The following is an 18166-nucleotide window of genomic DNA, read 5'->3' as shown; positions in this document are numbered from 1 at the left end:
TACATATTACTTTGTCAGGTGGCTTCCTTTGTTTCTTAATTGTCTCAAATTGTGGTACTTTACTTTTGTATTCCACTGAATTTTTTAAATTTGCTCTCACATAGAGACTCATGACTTTTGAATACAGATTGACATAACTCTGCTTTTACAAATTACTGTTGACATTGTTCCCACAACATGCGTCAGCTCAAAACTAAAATATTTTTGTCAGAATCAATTATTCTATACAAATTAGCTACATGATTAACATTGTTACAGTGTTGACTACAAACTTGTCTGCTAACTGTTTCTAAACTGACTACAAAATTCATTCAAGTACCTCTGCCACCAGTTAAGCTGTAATTGATTATAAAATCTGAATATTCTTCCTGAAACAGATACATATTTGAAAAGTTCTCATACTCTAGCCACTGTCAAGAATGGTGGTGGTGGTGGTGGTGGTGGTGACAACACACACACCCAGTCCCTGGGCAAAGAAAATCCCCAACCTGGCCGGGAATCAAACCCCGGACCCTGTGATTAAGAGGCAGCAATGCTAACCACTAGACCACAAGCTTTGGACAGCAGGTTTGTGAGGGATAGGGACTGTCAAGATGGTCATTGTGAAAGGAGAGATGGGATCCAGAAAAGGTAGTTTATGTGATTAGACTGTTGGGGAACTGAGTGAATTCCTTGGCTTAGGCAGCATTTAAGGAACGGGAAGTGGAACTGGGTTTTAGCTTGGGAAATAGATACTTTTCTCTACTGATGCAGGCAGATGGAGCAAGGATCCATTGTGGCTGTGATGGTGCTAGGAAAATGTGAAATGACACGGGGAATGGAAGTGTTAGGTGGTTGGAAGGGAACTGGATAACAAAGGATGTGTGTGGAGAGTGAAGAGTGTGGAAGAAGTGGTGCTGAGGTCAGTAGGATGGTTCTGTGACTTGATGCATGTAAGTTATTGTCACGTACAGGAAAGGAGGTGGTAAGTCATAAAAACCTTACAGCTAAGCACTATGCCACAAACATAGTGTGCAGACAGATTTTCCCTGCCATATCCTCTCCCTTCCCCAGTCCTCATACCATCCACAAAAATCTGCTACAAAGGAATACCTCCTTCATCACCCACTATCACATTGGGTTGGAACAACATGAACCATATCCTTCCCAGGGCACTTCCTGCTCCAGTCCTGTCACAGGTAGGACCCCCTGTGTGATAGCAGCCATGTCATATAACAACTCCACTGCAATCACCGCAGAGCCTTTTATGTCAGTATGACAACCCTCTACCCAACAGTTTTCCCTTCCTCTGCCCAGTCACCACCTCCCAGTCCACATTCCACATCACTTTCATTGTGCGACACACCCACTGGCTTCAGTACCAGTGCACCTTTGACCTCTCCTTTCTGCACTCCTACTCAGCAAACCTGCTACTTCCCCCTGAGCTGTCGACTGCCCACGTCCAACCCATCTTCCTGCCAGTCGCATATTACCACCTGATTTAACCCCACTCCTTCCTAGTACACCTTCCGAAATGTGATCCCGGCATTATGTGTCTAGCCAGTACAATCTAAGGACACAGGTGTGTGTGTGTGTGTGTGTGTGTGTGTGTGTGTGTGTGTTTGACAGAAGGGAGTCTTTACTCCTAAATTATTTACTTTCTGCCAGAACTTTCCTACTATGTGTTTCAAATTAGTCATTACTTTCTTTTACTGCTTGCTCCAAGTACAGAATTAATAACATGGGATATAAGCTAAAGCCTTGTCTCAATCCCTTGTCAACTGCTGCCTTGATAAACTGTACTGACAAGGAGAGAATAGAAGCTTTATAAATGTGGTGTTAGAAAAGATATCTGAAGACTAGTTGATTGCAGACTATTTTCATGTTCATATATTGCTACAGCAACATTCCCATTTAGTTAGGCACTCTGCTTACTGACATAATTTTTGCAGAGTATAAAAATTATGCAAGTTTTAATAATTTAAGTTTCCTTGTGTAAGTAATCCAGTTTCTCTCTTACCACTTCTTCCCTGAAGTAGAACTTCAGATGACTTTTTTGATGTTTCAGAACAGTTGAAAGTATAGTTGAGTGAGTAATGTTACGCACAGGCTTCGTAACCAGTAGTCATTAGATTTAGTTTATTTGTTGTTACTTATAGTAAGTGTTACACATAATAATCGTTTCTGACCTTTGTGACACTTTTATCAATTTCAGGTGCAAGTCAAAGAAGTACTTGAAAAAACTTCCCACAGTGAGCATCATTGTTCCATTTCATAATGAACACTGGAGCGCACTTCTGAGGACTGTCGTCAGTGCGATCAACAGATCTCCCCCAGAATTACTCAGGGAGATAATACTTGTTGATGATTTTAGCTCTAAAGGTGATTTTGTGTTTATGCGTCAATAAGATGATTTAAATGAAATTGATAATGATTATTTAATAGCCATATACTTGTTTGGCAGGAAACTGTGAATTTAGAATGAAAAGTTCAGCTAATTAATTTTGACAAGAAAAATGGGGACATGTCATGAAAGAATTACCCAAATGAGACGGAAATTGGTAGGTGTGATGTACAGGTGCAGACGAACAAATGATTACAATTTCAGAAAAAAATAGATGATTCATTCAAGAGAAAAAGCTTCACAAATAGTGCAAGCCAGTAACTCATTAGTGCACCTCTGGCCCTTTATGCAAGCAGTTATGTTTCTTGGCATTGATTGATAGAGTTGTAGGATGTCCTCCTGAGAGATATCGTGCTAAATTCTGTCCAGTTGGTGTGTTAAATTGTCAAAATCCTGAGCTAGTTTGAGAGTCCTGGCCATAATGCTCAAAATGTTCTCAATTGGGGGAAGATCCAACAACCTTGCTGGCCAAGGTGGGGTTTGGTAAGCATGAAGACAAGCAGTAGGAACTGTCGTCGTGCTCAGCCAGGCATTATCTTGCTGAAATGTAGGCCAGGATAGTTTGACTTGAAGAGTAATAAAACAGGATGTATAACATTGTCAATGTACTGCTGTGCTGTAGGGGTACCATGGATGACAGCGAAAGAGGAGTTGCTATGAAGTGAAACGGCATCCCAGACCGTCACACCTTGTTGTTGTCTGTGTGGTTGACAGTTCATATTGGTATTCCCTTGCTGTCTGGGTCATCTCCAGACATGTCTTTGGCCTGAAATCTAATTGAATGTAGTAGAATTGTCTTTAGTGATGAGTTCTGCATCAAACTGAGCCCTGATGATCAGCAAAGTTGTCTCTGGAGATGTCCCATGGAATACCAACCTGATTGTTGCCCACCATATGGCCCGACAGCCAGGAGTGACGATCTGGGGTGCCTTTTCATTTCATAGCAGGACCCTTTTGGTTGTCATCCACAGCACGCTTATAGCACAGTGGTACATTGACGATATTCCATGCTGTTTTGTTGTTACCCTTCAAGGTAAGCCATCCCGGGCTTATATTTCAGCAAGATACTGCCCACTTGCACATGGCGCTAGTTTCTACTGCTTGTCGCCGTGCCTACCGAACACTACCTTAGCCAGCAAGATCACCGGGTCTCTCCCCAATTTAGAATGTTTGGAGCGTTATGGGTTTGGTCCACCAACCAGCTTGGGATTTTGACAATCTAATGTGCCAATTGGACAGAATTTGGCATGGTGTCCCACAGAAGGCCCATCCAACAACTCTTGTCAATCAGTACCAAGCTAACTAACTGCTTGCATAAGGGACAGATGTGGACCAACACATTATTAACTTGCTGTCTTGAACAAATCATCCAGATTTTCTGAAATTGTTAGCATATTTTTGTCTATATATGTACATCATGTCTACTGATTTCTGTCCCATTTGGATAATTCTTTCAGAGGGCATCTTTTTTTTGTTTTTTGTTTTTGTCTTAAGTGTGTGTTGTGGTTCAACGGTATTGCAAAATTTATTGATTATCTTAAGACATTCTGATTTATGTGATACAGTTCAGTCTCAATACAATAGTTATCTATATTATTGTAGGATACACATAAGGGTAATAGGTCTTTACCACTTCATCTAGCTGCCTAAAACCAGAGAGAAGCTCTTGTGATCCAAAGTTATACACATTGTAAGTGCTGATATGAGCCACCACCTTCACTGTTGGTTGCATCCTGTGCTCTTTGTGGAATCCAGAAGACTCATTCCACATCTGGAATCACTCCTCCCAGTATCCATGCAGTGCGCACACTGGATTCATTACTATCTTTCACAGCCACAGCCACATCCCTAAGGCATCCCATTACACGCCTAACATAGGTGGTACCAACTACCAGTAAACCCACCCTCTGTGACTTCCCAGATCTTCAGGGCGAAAGGTTTCTCCGAAATTGAGCAGGCACCTCCATCTGGCTCAGGATGTTTATCAGACACACAGCGGCCGAAACCTGTTCATCTGTCTGTGTCTGATAAACATCCTGAACCAGGTGCAGGTGCCTGCCCTTATTTCATCAGCTGCTGCCACACCATGGAACAGCATCTCACTTGACCATCAGTGAGGGCTCAACATCAATGTTGGCAGTACCTGAGGGGCCACAGTAATGGGCCATTTGGGAGACAGTGGGATGTACCAAACGTCCCTTGGATCCTCCTGTCCTGCCCACCACATTGGTACCCATTGGCAACGGCCTCAAGCTACATGATTGAAACCAGCACCACGTGGAGCTGTGGGCAAAGGGTCACCAACTCAGCCCCTATTTGAACACAGTAATTGTAGTTCCAATCCATTCTATGGATGACAGAAGTATACTCTAGACGGAATTAAAATGAGGAGCTGTGCCTGATAAGTACACAAACCTGTAGGAAATTTAGGAATATAAACTAAAGAGCGCAGAGGAAATTCAAAATCAGTTGTTTCTTCTAAAGAGCTGTGTGAATTAACAAACGACATGGTGTTCTTAACGATATACCTAGACGCATTGCTGCAGAAATTAAAGCTGCAACTTAACAATAGTTGTGGGCAGCTTGCCTCAGGAGAGGATACAATGACTTTGTAATTCCCTTCCCAGCTGAATCAGTACATGAATCCAGGTCATTGGTGCTGCAACAGCATTTTGATCATGTGCTCATACTGCCAAGTTTTTTGTAAATTTATTTCCATTTTGAAATCTCTGTAGTCAGGCAATGTATGTCTGCCTGTACTTGCCTCCTTCATATGGCTAGTTTTCTGTAATTCTGCTTTCCAGTAATCTGAATATTTTCAGTTGATCTTCTGTGTCTTACCTAAGGTGGACTTCTAGCTCATTGTTATTCTCATTCTTGTCCCTTCTCATCAATTTTGTTTCTGTGATATTACGCCTTAAATCAAAAACAAAGCTGGGAGGACTAATTGTTACATTTTATAGCTGCTATAAGGGTTCCATACTGTTGTACTTTATAATTGAAAGTTGTGTTACTCTATAATGTTAAAAATACTACTTGACAGTAGAGGAATTATAATTGAAAGTTGTGTTACTCTATAATGTTAAAAATGCTACTTGACAGTAGAGGAATTATAATTGAAAGTTGTGTTACTCTATAATGTTAAAAATGCTACGTGACAGTAGAGGAATTATAATTGAAAGTTGTGTTACTCTATAATGTTAAAAATGCTACTTGACAGTAGAGGAATTAAAATACTGGGTTTTGTACCTCTAATTTTAAATGTTTTTAACTTCAGTTTTAGAACAACTATTAACCCTTTCTCGGGCTATGGGGGATATACTTCCTACTACATGTATTTCTTTACAGCATTTAAGGGAATATGTGGTACCACTTCTTTATGCTCCTGGCGTTTAGTGGCAGTCCACTGCACTAGCCATAGTTTCTGTATGTTGTGAAATACAGCCTTTAGGACTATTTGGAAGTAACTGTCCCACTAAACAGTGGTGTTTTAATGGTTGTTGGGAAGTATGGTTACGTCCAAAGTAGTTTCCGGAAGTGGCTTTGGAAGTATACATACCACATAATTCATCCCTCATTTGTGGTCCTTAGGAAGCATACTTACCAACTTAGGTGTATCCCAAAGCTTTTGGGAATATGTCTTACCATATCTGTCTATGCCTGGCATCTTGTGGTAGAACGCTGCACCAGACGTATGAAAATTGCTGTAACAATCCGATTCTGTTTGTCTTGGAATCACAACTGTTGTTGAAACACATTGCATTGCATCTGCAATATACATTATTGTGACCTATGTTAGCTCATCCCTTTGTTGCATGATAAAGTTTCAAGGATTGTTTTCACGTTATGGTAAATAAATTTTAATATTGGTGACAATTATTGGAACTACTGACGGCCTTGGGAGAGCCATTCCTGACAAAACTCTACCATCTGGTGAGCAAGATGTATGAAACAGGCGAAATACCCTCGGACTTCAAGAATAATATAATAATTCCAATCCCAAAGAAAGCAGGTGTTGACAGATGTGAAAATTACCGAACAGTCAGTTTAATAAGCCACAGCTGCAAAATACTAACACAAATTCTTTACAGACGAATGGAAAAACTAGTAGAAGCCGACCTCGGGGAAGATCAGTTTGGATTCCGTAGAAATACTGGAACACGTGAGCAATACTGACCTTACGACTTATCCTAGAAGAAAGATTAAGGGAAGGCAAACCTACATTTCTAGCATTTGTAGACTTGGAGAAAGCTTTTGACAATGTTGACTGGAATACTCTCTTTCAAATTCTAAAGGTGGCAGGGGTAAAATACAGGGAGCGAAAGGCTATTTACAATTTGTACAGAAACCAGATGGCAGTTATAAGAGTCGAGGGACATGACAGGGAAGCATTGGTTGGGAAGGGAGTAAGACAGGGTTGTAGCCTCTCCCCAATGTTATTCAATCTGTATATTGAGCAAACAGTAAAGGAAACAAAAGAAAAATTCGGAGTAGGTATTAAAATCCAAGGAGAAGAAATAAAAACTTTGAGGTTCGCCGATGACATTGTAATTCTGTCAGAGACAGCAAAGGACTTGGAAGAGCAGTTGAATGGAATGGATGGTGTCTTGAAGGGGGGATATAAGCTGAACATCAACAAAAGCAAAACGAGGATAATGGAATGTAGTCAAATTAAGTCGGGTGATGTTGAGGGTATTAGATTAGGAAATGAGACACTTAAAGTAGTAAAGGAGTTTTGCTATTTAGGGAGTAAAATAACTGACGATGGTCGAAGTAGAGAGGATATAAAATGTAGACTGGCCATGGCAAGGAAATTGTTTCTGAAGAAGAGAAATTTGTTAACATCGAGTATAGATTTAAGTGTCAGGAAGTCATTTCTGAAAGTATTTGTATGGAGTGTAGCCATGTATGGAAGTGAAACATGGACGGTAAATAGTTTGGACAAGAAGAGAATAGAAGCTTTCGAAATATGATGCTACAGAAGAATGCTGAAGATTAGATGGGTAGATCACATAACTAATGAGGAAGTATTGAATAGGATTGGGGAGAAGAGATGTTTGTGGCACAACTTGACCAGAAGAAGGGATCGGTTGGTAGGACATGTTCTGAGGCATCAAGGGATCACCAATTTAATATTGGAGGGCAACGTGGAGGGTAAAAATCGTAGGGGGAGACCAAGAGATGAATACACTAAGCAGATTCAGAAGGATGTAGGTTGCAGTAGGTACTGGGAGATGAAGAAGCTTGCACAGGGTACAGTAGCATGGAGAGCTGCATCAAACCAGTCTCAGGACTGAAGACGACGACGACAACAACAACAACAACAACAACAACAACAACAACAACAACAATTATTTTGTAAATAAAGTAAAAAAAAAAGTAAAGTAGAAACAGAAAACACTCTTCATTATTTTTTTATGTGTAATGGCAACACTTAACAGCTCACAAAAGGGAAGTATCAAATCCATTTACCACCATAGTGTATTAATACCTCACACACATGCCATGGTGATATATTTACCACCATAGTTTTTGGTCCTAAATGACAAAAATAAAATTATCAAAAATATATGTAGTCATTTGATCACAATTGTAATAGGATAGCAAAAAAATTATCTTCCCTGAGTTACCACAATAAATGCACCTGCAAAATAGTTGAAGTGGCATTATTTCAAAAACACTCTTTGTTTTTTATAAAAGTTGTTCTATTGCTGTGAGTTGTATTTTTATGTCTTGTCAGCAACCCATATTTGTATGTTTTTTTATTTATTTTACAGAGCATTGCAAAGAGAAGCTTGATAAATATGTAGCTGAAAATCTACCCAAGGTCAAAGTTATTCACTTACCTGAAAGATCTGGTCTTATTCGGGCACGTTTGGCTGGTGCAAGAAAAGCAACTTCAGATGTTCTTATTTTCCTTGACTCACATACAGAAGCTAATGTTAACTGGCTTCCACCTCTCTTAGGTTTGTACTGACAAGTATCATTTCTTATCACAAAACACAACACCTGTATAATATTCTACATTTATTATTTTACATACTGGTTTTCAGCTGGGCATGTACAAAGGGTACAAAGATGAATATGTACCTGATGATAGTGTAACAGCCAAAAAACAGTTTTTAAAATAATAAATGTTGTAGAATATGATACGTTTTTTCATTTGTCATATTTCAAATATTCTACCAAGAACAGTCATTTAATACAATTATCTACATATATTACAGCATGTCTGTAATTATTTCCCACCTTTTGTTATGCATATTTCAAGATTCATTGTGAAATATGGATGTACTTAATTGAGGATTTATGCTGTAGTAGTATCTGTTATGAATAATTCATTTTATTTAATAACATACAGGGTCTACCTACATCTACATCTACTTCCATACTTTACAAACCACTGTGAGCTGCATGGCAGAGAGTAGGTCCCATTGTACCAGTTATTAGGGCTTCTTCCTGTTCCATTCAAAAGTATGGTGTGCTCGAAGAATGATTGAATGCTTCGGTGCATGTAGTAATTATTCTAATCTTATCCTCATGATCCCTGTGTTAGCGGTATGTAGGAGGTTGTAGTATATCTCCAGAGTAATCATTTAAATGTGGTTCTTGAAACTTTAGACTTTCTCAGGATAGTTTACATCTGTATTCAAAAGTCTGCCATTTCAGTTCCTTCAGTATCTCAGTGACACTCTCTCCTGGATTAAACATACCTGTGACCATTCATGCTGGCCGTCTCTGTATATGTTCAATATCCCCTGTTGGTCCTATCTGATACAGGTTCCACACACTTCAGCAATATTCAAGGATGGGTTGCACTAGTGATTTGTAAGCAATCCCTGTAGTAGACTGATTGCACTTCCCAGTATTCTACAAATAAACCTAAGTCCGCCACCTGCTTTATCCACAACTGAACCTATGTGATCATTCCATTTCATATTCCTGTAGAGTATTACACCCTTGTATTTGTATGAGCTAACTGATTCCAGCAGTGACTCATTCATATTATAGTCATAGGATACTACGTTTTTTCTCTTAGTGAAGTGCACAATTCTACATTTTTGAACATTTAGAGCAAGTTGCCAATCTCTTCACAATGTTGAAAGCTTACCAAGATCTGGCCGAATATTTATGAAGCTTCTCTCATATTGTACTTTATTATAGATACACTTCATCATCTGCAAAAAGCGCGTTTTTACTATTAACATTGTGTGCAAGATCACTAATATACAACATGAACAGCAAGAGTCCTAACACACTTCCCTGGGGCACACCCAAAGTTGCTTCTAAATCTGATGATGGCACTGTATCCAAGATAACATGCTGTGTCCTCCTACAAAAAAGTCCTCAATCCAATCACAAATTTCTTGTGATACCCCATATGATGGTACTTTTGACAATAAGCATAGGTGCAGTACTGAGTCAAATGCTTTTTGAAAATAAAGAAACACTGCATCTACCCGGTTGCCTTGATCCGAATCTTTCAGTATGTCATGTGAGAAAAGTGAGAGTTAGGTTTCACGTGATTGATGTTTTCGAAAATCCTGCCAGTTGCCATTGAGGACGTCATTCTGTTCAAGATATCATTATGTTTGAGCTCACAATATGTTCTAGGATTCTACAAAAAATCAATGTCGAGGATATTGGATGGTAGTTTTGTGGATCATTTCTACTACTCTTGTAGATGAGTGTGGCCTGTGTCATTTTCCAAGAATTGGGCACAGTTTTTTGTTCGAGGGATCTACAATAGATTATAGTGAGAACAGGGGCTAACTCAGCTGCAAATTCAGTATAGAATCTGACAGGGATTCCATCAGGCCCCGGAGCCTTGTTCAGTTTTAACGATTTCAGCCGTTTCTCAGCACCACTGACACTAATACTTATTTCATTTATCTTTTCAGTGGCATAAGAGTTAAATTGGGGCAAGGTTTTCTTTTGTAAAGTAACATTTGAAAATGGAGTTAAGCATTTCAGCTTTGGTTTGCTGCCCTCAATTTCAATATCTGTCTCATTTGCTAGGGTCTGGACACTAACTTTGGTGCCACTAACAGCCCTTACATATGACTAGAATTTCTTTGGATTTTGTGAAAGATCATTTCACAGTATTCTGCTATGGTAGTCATTGGAGGCATCACATATTGCTCTCTTAACAGCCAAATGTGTTTCATTGAGCATCTGTCTATCTACAGCCCTATGCTTTGTTTTACACTTATTTTGCAGCGATCTCTGTTTCTTTAGAAGTTTCTTAACAGTGACTGTATACTACAGAGGTCGCCTTTCCGTTATGAAGCGTTCTCCTGGGTACATATCTACCCAGCATGTGGTCAACTGTTCTTTTAAACTTGAGCCAGAGTTCCTCTACATGCTCCTGACCTGTGCTGAAAGTTTAAAGTTCCTCATTGAGATAAGACATTACAGATTTTTTATCTACTTTACCAGACATATATCTCTCTCTACTTGTTTTAGTTTCCATTCTACTTTCGTAATCATTATTGCTACAACTGTGTTGTGGTCACTGATACTAGTTTCGATGTGGACATCCTGAAAGAGGTTATGTCGTTTTGTTGCTATTAGATCCATTATGAGTGGGGTTCTTAACTATCTCTTCTAGGTAGTTTTCAGATAAGGCATTTAGTAAAGTTTCACAGGATGTCTTAACATACCCACCACTAACAAAAATGTAATTTTCCCAATTAATTGTTGGATGATTATTGTCTCCACCGATGATTACAGTATGATTGGAGAACTTACATACAAGTGAACTCACGTTTTCTCTGAAGTTTTTGTTTCCACCAGGAGATAAGTCTGGTGGGCAATAGAAGGATCCAATTATGATTTTATACCCACCTCTGATACTGAGTTTTGTCCAAACAATCTCACATGCAGCTTCAATTTTTTATCTTGTTGGATTTGAGTTTCTTGTCTCCTGCAACACATACATCATGTCCATTTCCCATTTGCCTACCCTTTTGATATATGCTTAAATTTTCCCCAAGAATCTCACTGCTATCATTTTCCAACGTTAACCAGCTTTCTGTACCTAGTATTATATGAGCTTCAGTGCTTTTCATGAGCACTTCCAACTCTTGCACTTTGTTGCAAATGCTTCAGCAATTTACCAGTAGGATTTTAATAATCTCTCCTGTGGAAGGCATTTATTTTGCTCTTTCCCTGATACTTCAGAGTTTCCTATAGCTATTGTTACATGGATTGGATAGAGAGTCGACTACCCTAAAAAAACGCTTGTGCGCACCACTCACACACAGTCAGCTATTTGCGTAGCATTTTCTGATGTGTAGTGCACACCTGACCTATTTAGGGACCTTACAGTTCTCAACCCTGCGGTGCAAGTCCAGGAACTCACAGCCTTGCTTGTCATAGAACCTTTGAAGTCCCCTCAGTGGCTGCTGGAATAGCCTTTTCAACATGTTGAACGAGGCCCCCAGGCATGCACACTGAGTGAACATCATATCCTTTCCTGCCCCTTGCTGCCATATCCCTAAGGGGTACCATCATTCACTGCACATTTTAACTGCTGACGATTAATAGACCCTACCCTTTTGTATTTGCCTCCTCCCGACACCAGACAAAACAGGTTTCCCCAAAATGGGTGAAGTTAGTCCCACTGGCTCAATTTCAGTTTCAGTGAAAGACAGCATCTCAAGCTTGTGGTTTGGGGGATTAGTACAACACTCTGAGTCCTCCCTAGTCCCCATCCACCCTGTACAGGATGCCTAGATCTACCATTGACAGGCCATTTGCAGTCAAGTGGATGGGTAATGACAGACCCAATACTTCCTGCAGAGGACCCAGAATCCACAGAATCAGATATCACAGGTATACGACTCTAGAGAGCTCTTCTAACGTACTGATTCACAGCAGCTGTCAATCATTTGACAGTAGTCAGGACGATTTCCAGCTCCTTACGAACGTCAGCCAACTGTTTGAGAACAGCATTCACAATGGGGCTGCGTTCTGTCTATAACGGAATTACATTTTTAATTACGAGCAACAGTTAATCAGGGTTGCCACAAGTTCTGGAAATCAGGGAATTTCAAATGCGTCAGGAAAACATCAGTAAAAAAACAACATACACTGGAAAACATCTCATTTTTGTCTCAGTAGATGAAATGGTTTGTTTACTGAGATGTCATGGATCGTCACTGACTGGGCACCGCTGAGAACATGCACCGCTTCCCTACTCCCTTATTCTTACTGCTTTTCCCCTTCCTAACACTACCCTCAGCTTTCAGTCAGTGCCGCCACCACTTCTAGCAGCTGCCAAAGAGAGGCAGGAAGGCGTGAGTAGTGCTTTGTTTGGATCCGATTTTTAGAAAATGTTGACGCATCGGCCAGAGGTGGCAGTTTTGTGTGTGTGTGTGTGTGTGTGTGTGTGTGTGTGTGTGTGTGTGTGTGTGTGTGTGTGTCATTTTATGATGAAGGCTATGGCCGAAAATTTAGCTGTGAGAGTGTGATTGTCTTTTCTACATGCCTTGTCTGTGGCTGAGCAATTATCTTTAAGGTGAGTTGCTACCCACTTGCATTAGTATTGATTCTCAGAGTATTTTCGCAAGTTGTCTGTGAATGGATTTATCACCTTGGTCTCATTTGATCAACATACTGTGTGTGATACGTGAACAGCTGGCCACACGAGTGGACGGGCCAAACACAGGCCATTTCTGAGGGTATCTCAAAGGGATCGTGCCTGCAGATCTGAAGCCCATTGTGCAGGCCCTGCCTGTCGGATCTAGTCTCGCCGATCTCCCTGTAAGTCGGGTCTGTTTGTGTGTGGCATAATGCGGCGGATTTTCGTGTTTTTTTCCATAGACCCAAGACCAAGGTGCCCCTCGGCAGGCCAGAGACCAATGGGCAATGAATTTCAGGACTTGCGACTGTCTCACCGCAAGTACATTGTACAGTGTGGCGTTTTATAGACATTTTATTTCCTGTAGTACATTTTGGAACTTCAAAAGTAGTTTATATATTAGAAAGTATGGATGATAAGGAGGAGAAAATTTTGGCAGTTTCTGGTAGTTTGTACACTGTATACTCGTATATTTCTCGAAAGAAAACACTTTATTGGTGGTCACCTATTGTATTGGTTTACGCAACTCGTCCCTGCCTTATACACTTCTTCTTTTTTGCGCAGTTATTTCAGAAATCAGCAAAGGTATTTTAAATCTATCTTGCGACTCCAAGAAAATGCATGTTTTTGTCACCAGATGTGTTTAGTTTTATTGAAATAAAATAATGACAGTGGTCCTAGTGAAACACACATACCATCTGCCTTGTTTTCTCCATCTAAAAACAGTTCATTACAAAAGATGTTGATGTTAGTACTTAAGCTTTTTGCTCACATGGGGGAGAAATACAGACGTCCTTATATTTTTTTGTCAACTTATGTATTTACTTACCATTGAGATCTCAAAATTTGTCAGGGAAAAAACTGTAAAACTTGTCTGGAAATCAGGGAAATATCAGGGAATTTCACTTGGGGAAACTTGCGGCAACCTTGTTAATGTAACATATGTCATATAGTACATGAAAAAGTAAGACTTTATTTTCTTCAACAAGATACTGCCTGTAGAAACATAATGTGCTCATTGTACTATTTGTTTGAATTTTGCTTTTGTTATGGCATTCCATAGAACTCACGTGTCAGTTGTTTATGTGCCAAATAAAACATTTTGGAGCATTGGGCTAGAGATAAACCATTATAAGGATATGAAAAGGAGGGAGATTGCATTGTGAAGACAGGTGGAGCTCAGACACCAGATGATAATTATTGATGTTTGCATGTTTGTTTCAATCGGAAACTGAAGGAAGGCATTTTCTGCACCATACTATCATGTGAGACCAACTTTTAAGGGAAAACTGTTAAGTTATCAGAAGTTTTGTTCTTCTTCTGAATGCTGATATTTATTCATAATGTTAATAAGGGAAAACAAGTGTTGACCTGTGTACCAGGTGATCAAAAAGTCAGTATAAATTTGAAAACTGAATAAATCACGGAATAATGTAAATAGAGTGGTACAAATTGACACACATGGTTGGAATGACATGGGGTTTTATTAGAAAATAAATAAATAAATAAACAAATAAATAAAATTACAAAAGTTCAAAAAATGTCCGACAGATGGTGCTTCATATGATCAGAATAGCAATAATTAGCATAACAAAGTAATACAAAGCACAGATGATGATCTTTACAGAAAATGCTCAATGTTTCCACCATCATTCCTCAACAATAGCTGTAGTCGAGGAATAATGTTGTGAACAGCACTTTAAAGCATGTCCAGAGTTATGGTGAGACATTGGCGTCGGATGTTGTCTTTCAGCATCCCTAGAGATGTCGGTCGATAATAGAGTCCTGCATGACCGAGTAAGCGAGCACAAAATAAGAGGTGGGGCGAGCACACCCTAACTGGATAGGCTACCCGCACTAGTTCTTGTGACCGAGCATAGAAGCCGTGACCGAATACGTAGCACATAACTTCAAACACATTACACGTGTTGTTATCCGTGTGACACTGCAGCCAGTACGGGCTTCTTATGTCTCTCTCTGTAATCATGCAGCGCGAGGAAGCCAGTGTAGTAAGACGTAAGATTGAAACCAATGTTTACACATTAAAGAAACGGGAAGGTCTAAAAAGCCAAGTATGGAGTACATTTCTGTTGATTGTAGATGAAAACATTACGTCTACTGGGTACGTATCGTGCATAAACTGCTCCACTTTATTGTTTTTCCAGTCGGGAACCACTCATTTAAAGAAACACAGTCGCAAGTAACCTCACAAAGATCGTTTCTTTGGCCGTCCTTCCGTTATCTTAATATGCTTCAAATAAGTGAAAAGCAGGAAATTCTTAACAATGTGCGACAAATGTGTGCTGCGTACGCAGGTACAACATTCAATCATTAACATAATCGTTTTTGCACAGTTAGTGGAAAGTGTATTATTTAGAAACGGGAATGTTGTGACTCGTATAATATTTCATTAACGTAAAACATCTCGTTTTTATGGGAACGGGGGTCGGGTTGTTTGGGGGGAGAGACCAAACAGCGAGGTCATCGGTCTCTTACGGGAATGTTTCGATGATTTCCATATCAGTTCTGTATTACTTGTCTCTTTTGTTTATTATCATAGATCCTTCAAATACTGTGTCATCGCCACCCAAAAAGAGAGCTCGTTTCAAGGAATGGAGGAACAACAGATCATCCGCAGCAGATGAAGTAGATCTGTACATTTTAATGCACCCTGGAGATGATGATGATATCTTAAAGTGGTGGAGCAGACATGAAACAGATCTGCCAGGTTTGACTGCAGTTGCAAGACGTATTTTATGTATCCCAGCAACAAGTGCAACTAGTGAAAGGTGCTTTAGTAAAGCCGGCATGTTACTAACAAATTGCTGCAGCCAATTAAATCCGGAACGCCTTAGTGATTTCCTGCTGATCAACAATAACTATAATTTTGTTTATGTTGCAAACAATTGAAACGTAAGACAAGTTACGTCTGTAAATGTTTAATATTCTTTGTATGCTTTCTTTATGAAGATGGTTGTCTCCTAGATTACAGGGAAAGCACTTACTTAATGTTTCCTATAAATGAAAGGAAAAATATCTCTTTTGTTTGGAAATGAGACTCGTCTACTATCCGCAATTGTATTGAAATATCATTTTAGTTTCCAGGTGCTTTATGAATTTAGCTGTGTCACGTACCCGTTCTTGGAAATGTTACTTTTGTATCAAAAGAGAGAGAGACAGAGAGAGAGACACAGAGAGAGAGACACACAGAGAGAGAGAGAGAGAGAGAGAGAGAGAGAGAGAGAGAGAGGGGGGCGTTGGATTTGTACAGTGCAGTGAGCCGGGGCGAGGCGAGGTGAGACGTCAGCGGTGATCGGTCATGCTCGGTTATCTGCGTGTCCGGAATCCGGACATCAGACATGGGGCGAGTACGTGACCAAGCCGAGTCGTGTGGGGCCAGACACGAGCTGCTCGGTCCCACCGTCAACAGGCGAGCCGTGACTGGTCAAACACTGAGCGTTGCAGCACTCTAGTCGATAACGATACACGTGCGACTTCAGGTAACCCCAAAGCCAATAATCGCACGGACCAAGGTCTGGGGAGCACATGATCATCACCAAATGACGCACGCAAGAGATCTTTCACGCATTAGCAATATGGGGTGGAGCGCCATCCTGCATAAACATCGTACATTCCAGCAGGTGTTTATCAGCCAGCTGGGGATGATGCGATTCTGCATCATATCGGCGTACCTTTCACCTATCACGGTAGCAGTTACAAAACCAGAATCACCCATTTCCTCGAAGAAGAAAGGCCCGATAACGGTAGATGTAGTAAATCCAACCCATACCGTGACTTTCTCGTCATGCAATGGAGTTTCCACGACAGTTCTAGGATTTTCGGTAGCCCAAATTCTGCAGTTGTGGGCGTTGACAGACTCTCGGAGCGTGAAATGAGCTTCTTGGGTCCACAACACGTTACTCAACCATTCGTTATCTTCCGCCATCTTTTGAAATTCCCAAAACACAGATGCCCTCCGCTTCACTAAATCGGCAGGTAACAGTTCATGATGCCGATGGATTTTGTACAGATAGCATTGGAGGGTACGCCTAAGTGCCAAACAAACAGTAGTGTATGGAATGCCGGCGCGACGTGCGACTGCACAAGCGCTGACTTCCCCGTGCATAGACGAACCTGCTACAGTCTCCATTTCTTCCAGAACTGTCTCAGCGGCATTACACCTTGTGCTCGGTCGGCCACTATGGGGTCTATCGTCTAAACAACCTGTGAACTTTGAAATCATTCTCGCCACAGCTGCATTTGTCAACGGACCTTTACCCGTTCGAATCCCCTTCCTGTGGCGATAGGATCGTAATGCTGAACTAGCACATTCCCCATTCTGATAATACAACTTCACTAAAAGCACCTTTTCAGGTGACATCAACATGCTACGTCTGCTGGTGCATCTGATTCTCTCTCTCATTACAGCTCCTTTTATACACGATTGTCATGCGCAGTCACTGACATTTTGCTGTCCAGCGCCATCTGTCGGACATTTTGTGAACTTTTCTTTTCTTTTCTTTTCTTTTTTTTTTTTTGTACTTTTTTTTTTTTGTTCTTTTTTTTTTTTTGTTCTAATAAAACTCCACGTCATTCCAAGCATGTGTGTCAATTTTTACCCATCTACATTATTCCATGGTTTATTAAGTTTTGAAATTTATACTGACTTTTTGATCACCCGGTAAGTAGTTAACTATTGTCCGTGAGCAGCTGGAAATGATCTGAACTCTGCTACCTGTGGTTCTCATTCTTTACATGAGTAGAATGCATTTCAGATCAAAAGTATTTAATGCCATCCTTCATTGCCATGTTAAGTCTCTCTACTTATATCAGGTGAACATAAATAAAACCAACAAACTGCAGGGATGGATTTCTGACTGGAAATGGAGGAAAATGGGACCTGTGAACATGTGTCCGGAAATGCATTGTTGTCAAGGTAGGTGGCACTGAGTGTACACCAGATTTTGAGCTTGTGCTAGGGTTGGTCTTAAAATCCTGTAGACATGGTCCAACAGATCTGGGTGTGCACACAGTCTGCCACCTCACTGCACATTCATCTGCCTGAAAAAACCCACAATCACACAAATGCTCAAAAATAACTTGAAATATTGTGTGATATGGTTAGTGTCTGTGAGGGTACTTGTTACGGTACACCTTTGCTACCTCTTGAGCATTTCCACGTGCTTGGCCCTACACAA

At 40.4% G+C, this 18166-nt stretch overlaps 1 protein-coding gene across 1 annotated transcript in view; it reads left to right on the top strand.

Moving 5' to 3' along the window:
• The window catches only part of LOC124621813 (N-acetylgalactosaminyltransferase 6), a 158505-nt gene that overhangs the window by 76595 nt on the left and 63744 nt on the right, over positions 1-18166 (top strand). Inside the window, exons 4-5 of the mRNA XM_047147252.1 lie at positions 2195-2361; positions 8161-8349. Of these exons, the coding sequence (XP_047003208.1) occupies positions 2195-2361; positions 8161-8349 (356 nt within the window). The remainder of the gene's footprint in view (positions 1-2194; positions 2362-8160; positions 8350-18166) is intronic.

The sequence above is a fragment of the Schistocerca americana genome, chromosome 7 (assembly GCF_021461395.2).
Source record: "Schistocerca americana isolate TAMUIC-IGC-003095 chromosome 7, iqSchAmer2.1, whole genome shotgun sequence".
In the NCBI taxonomy this organism is placed as follows: Eukaryota; Metazoa; Arthropoda; class Insecta; order Orthoptera; family Acrididae; genus Schistocerca; species Schistocerca americana.
This window is presented reverse-complemented; position numbering and strand designations above follow the sequence as displayed.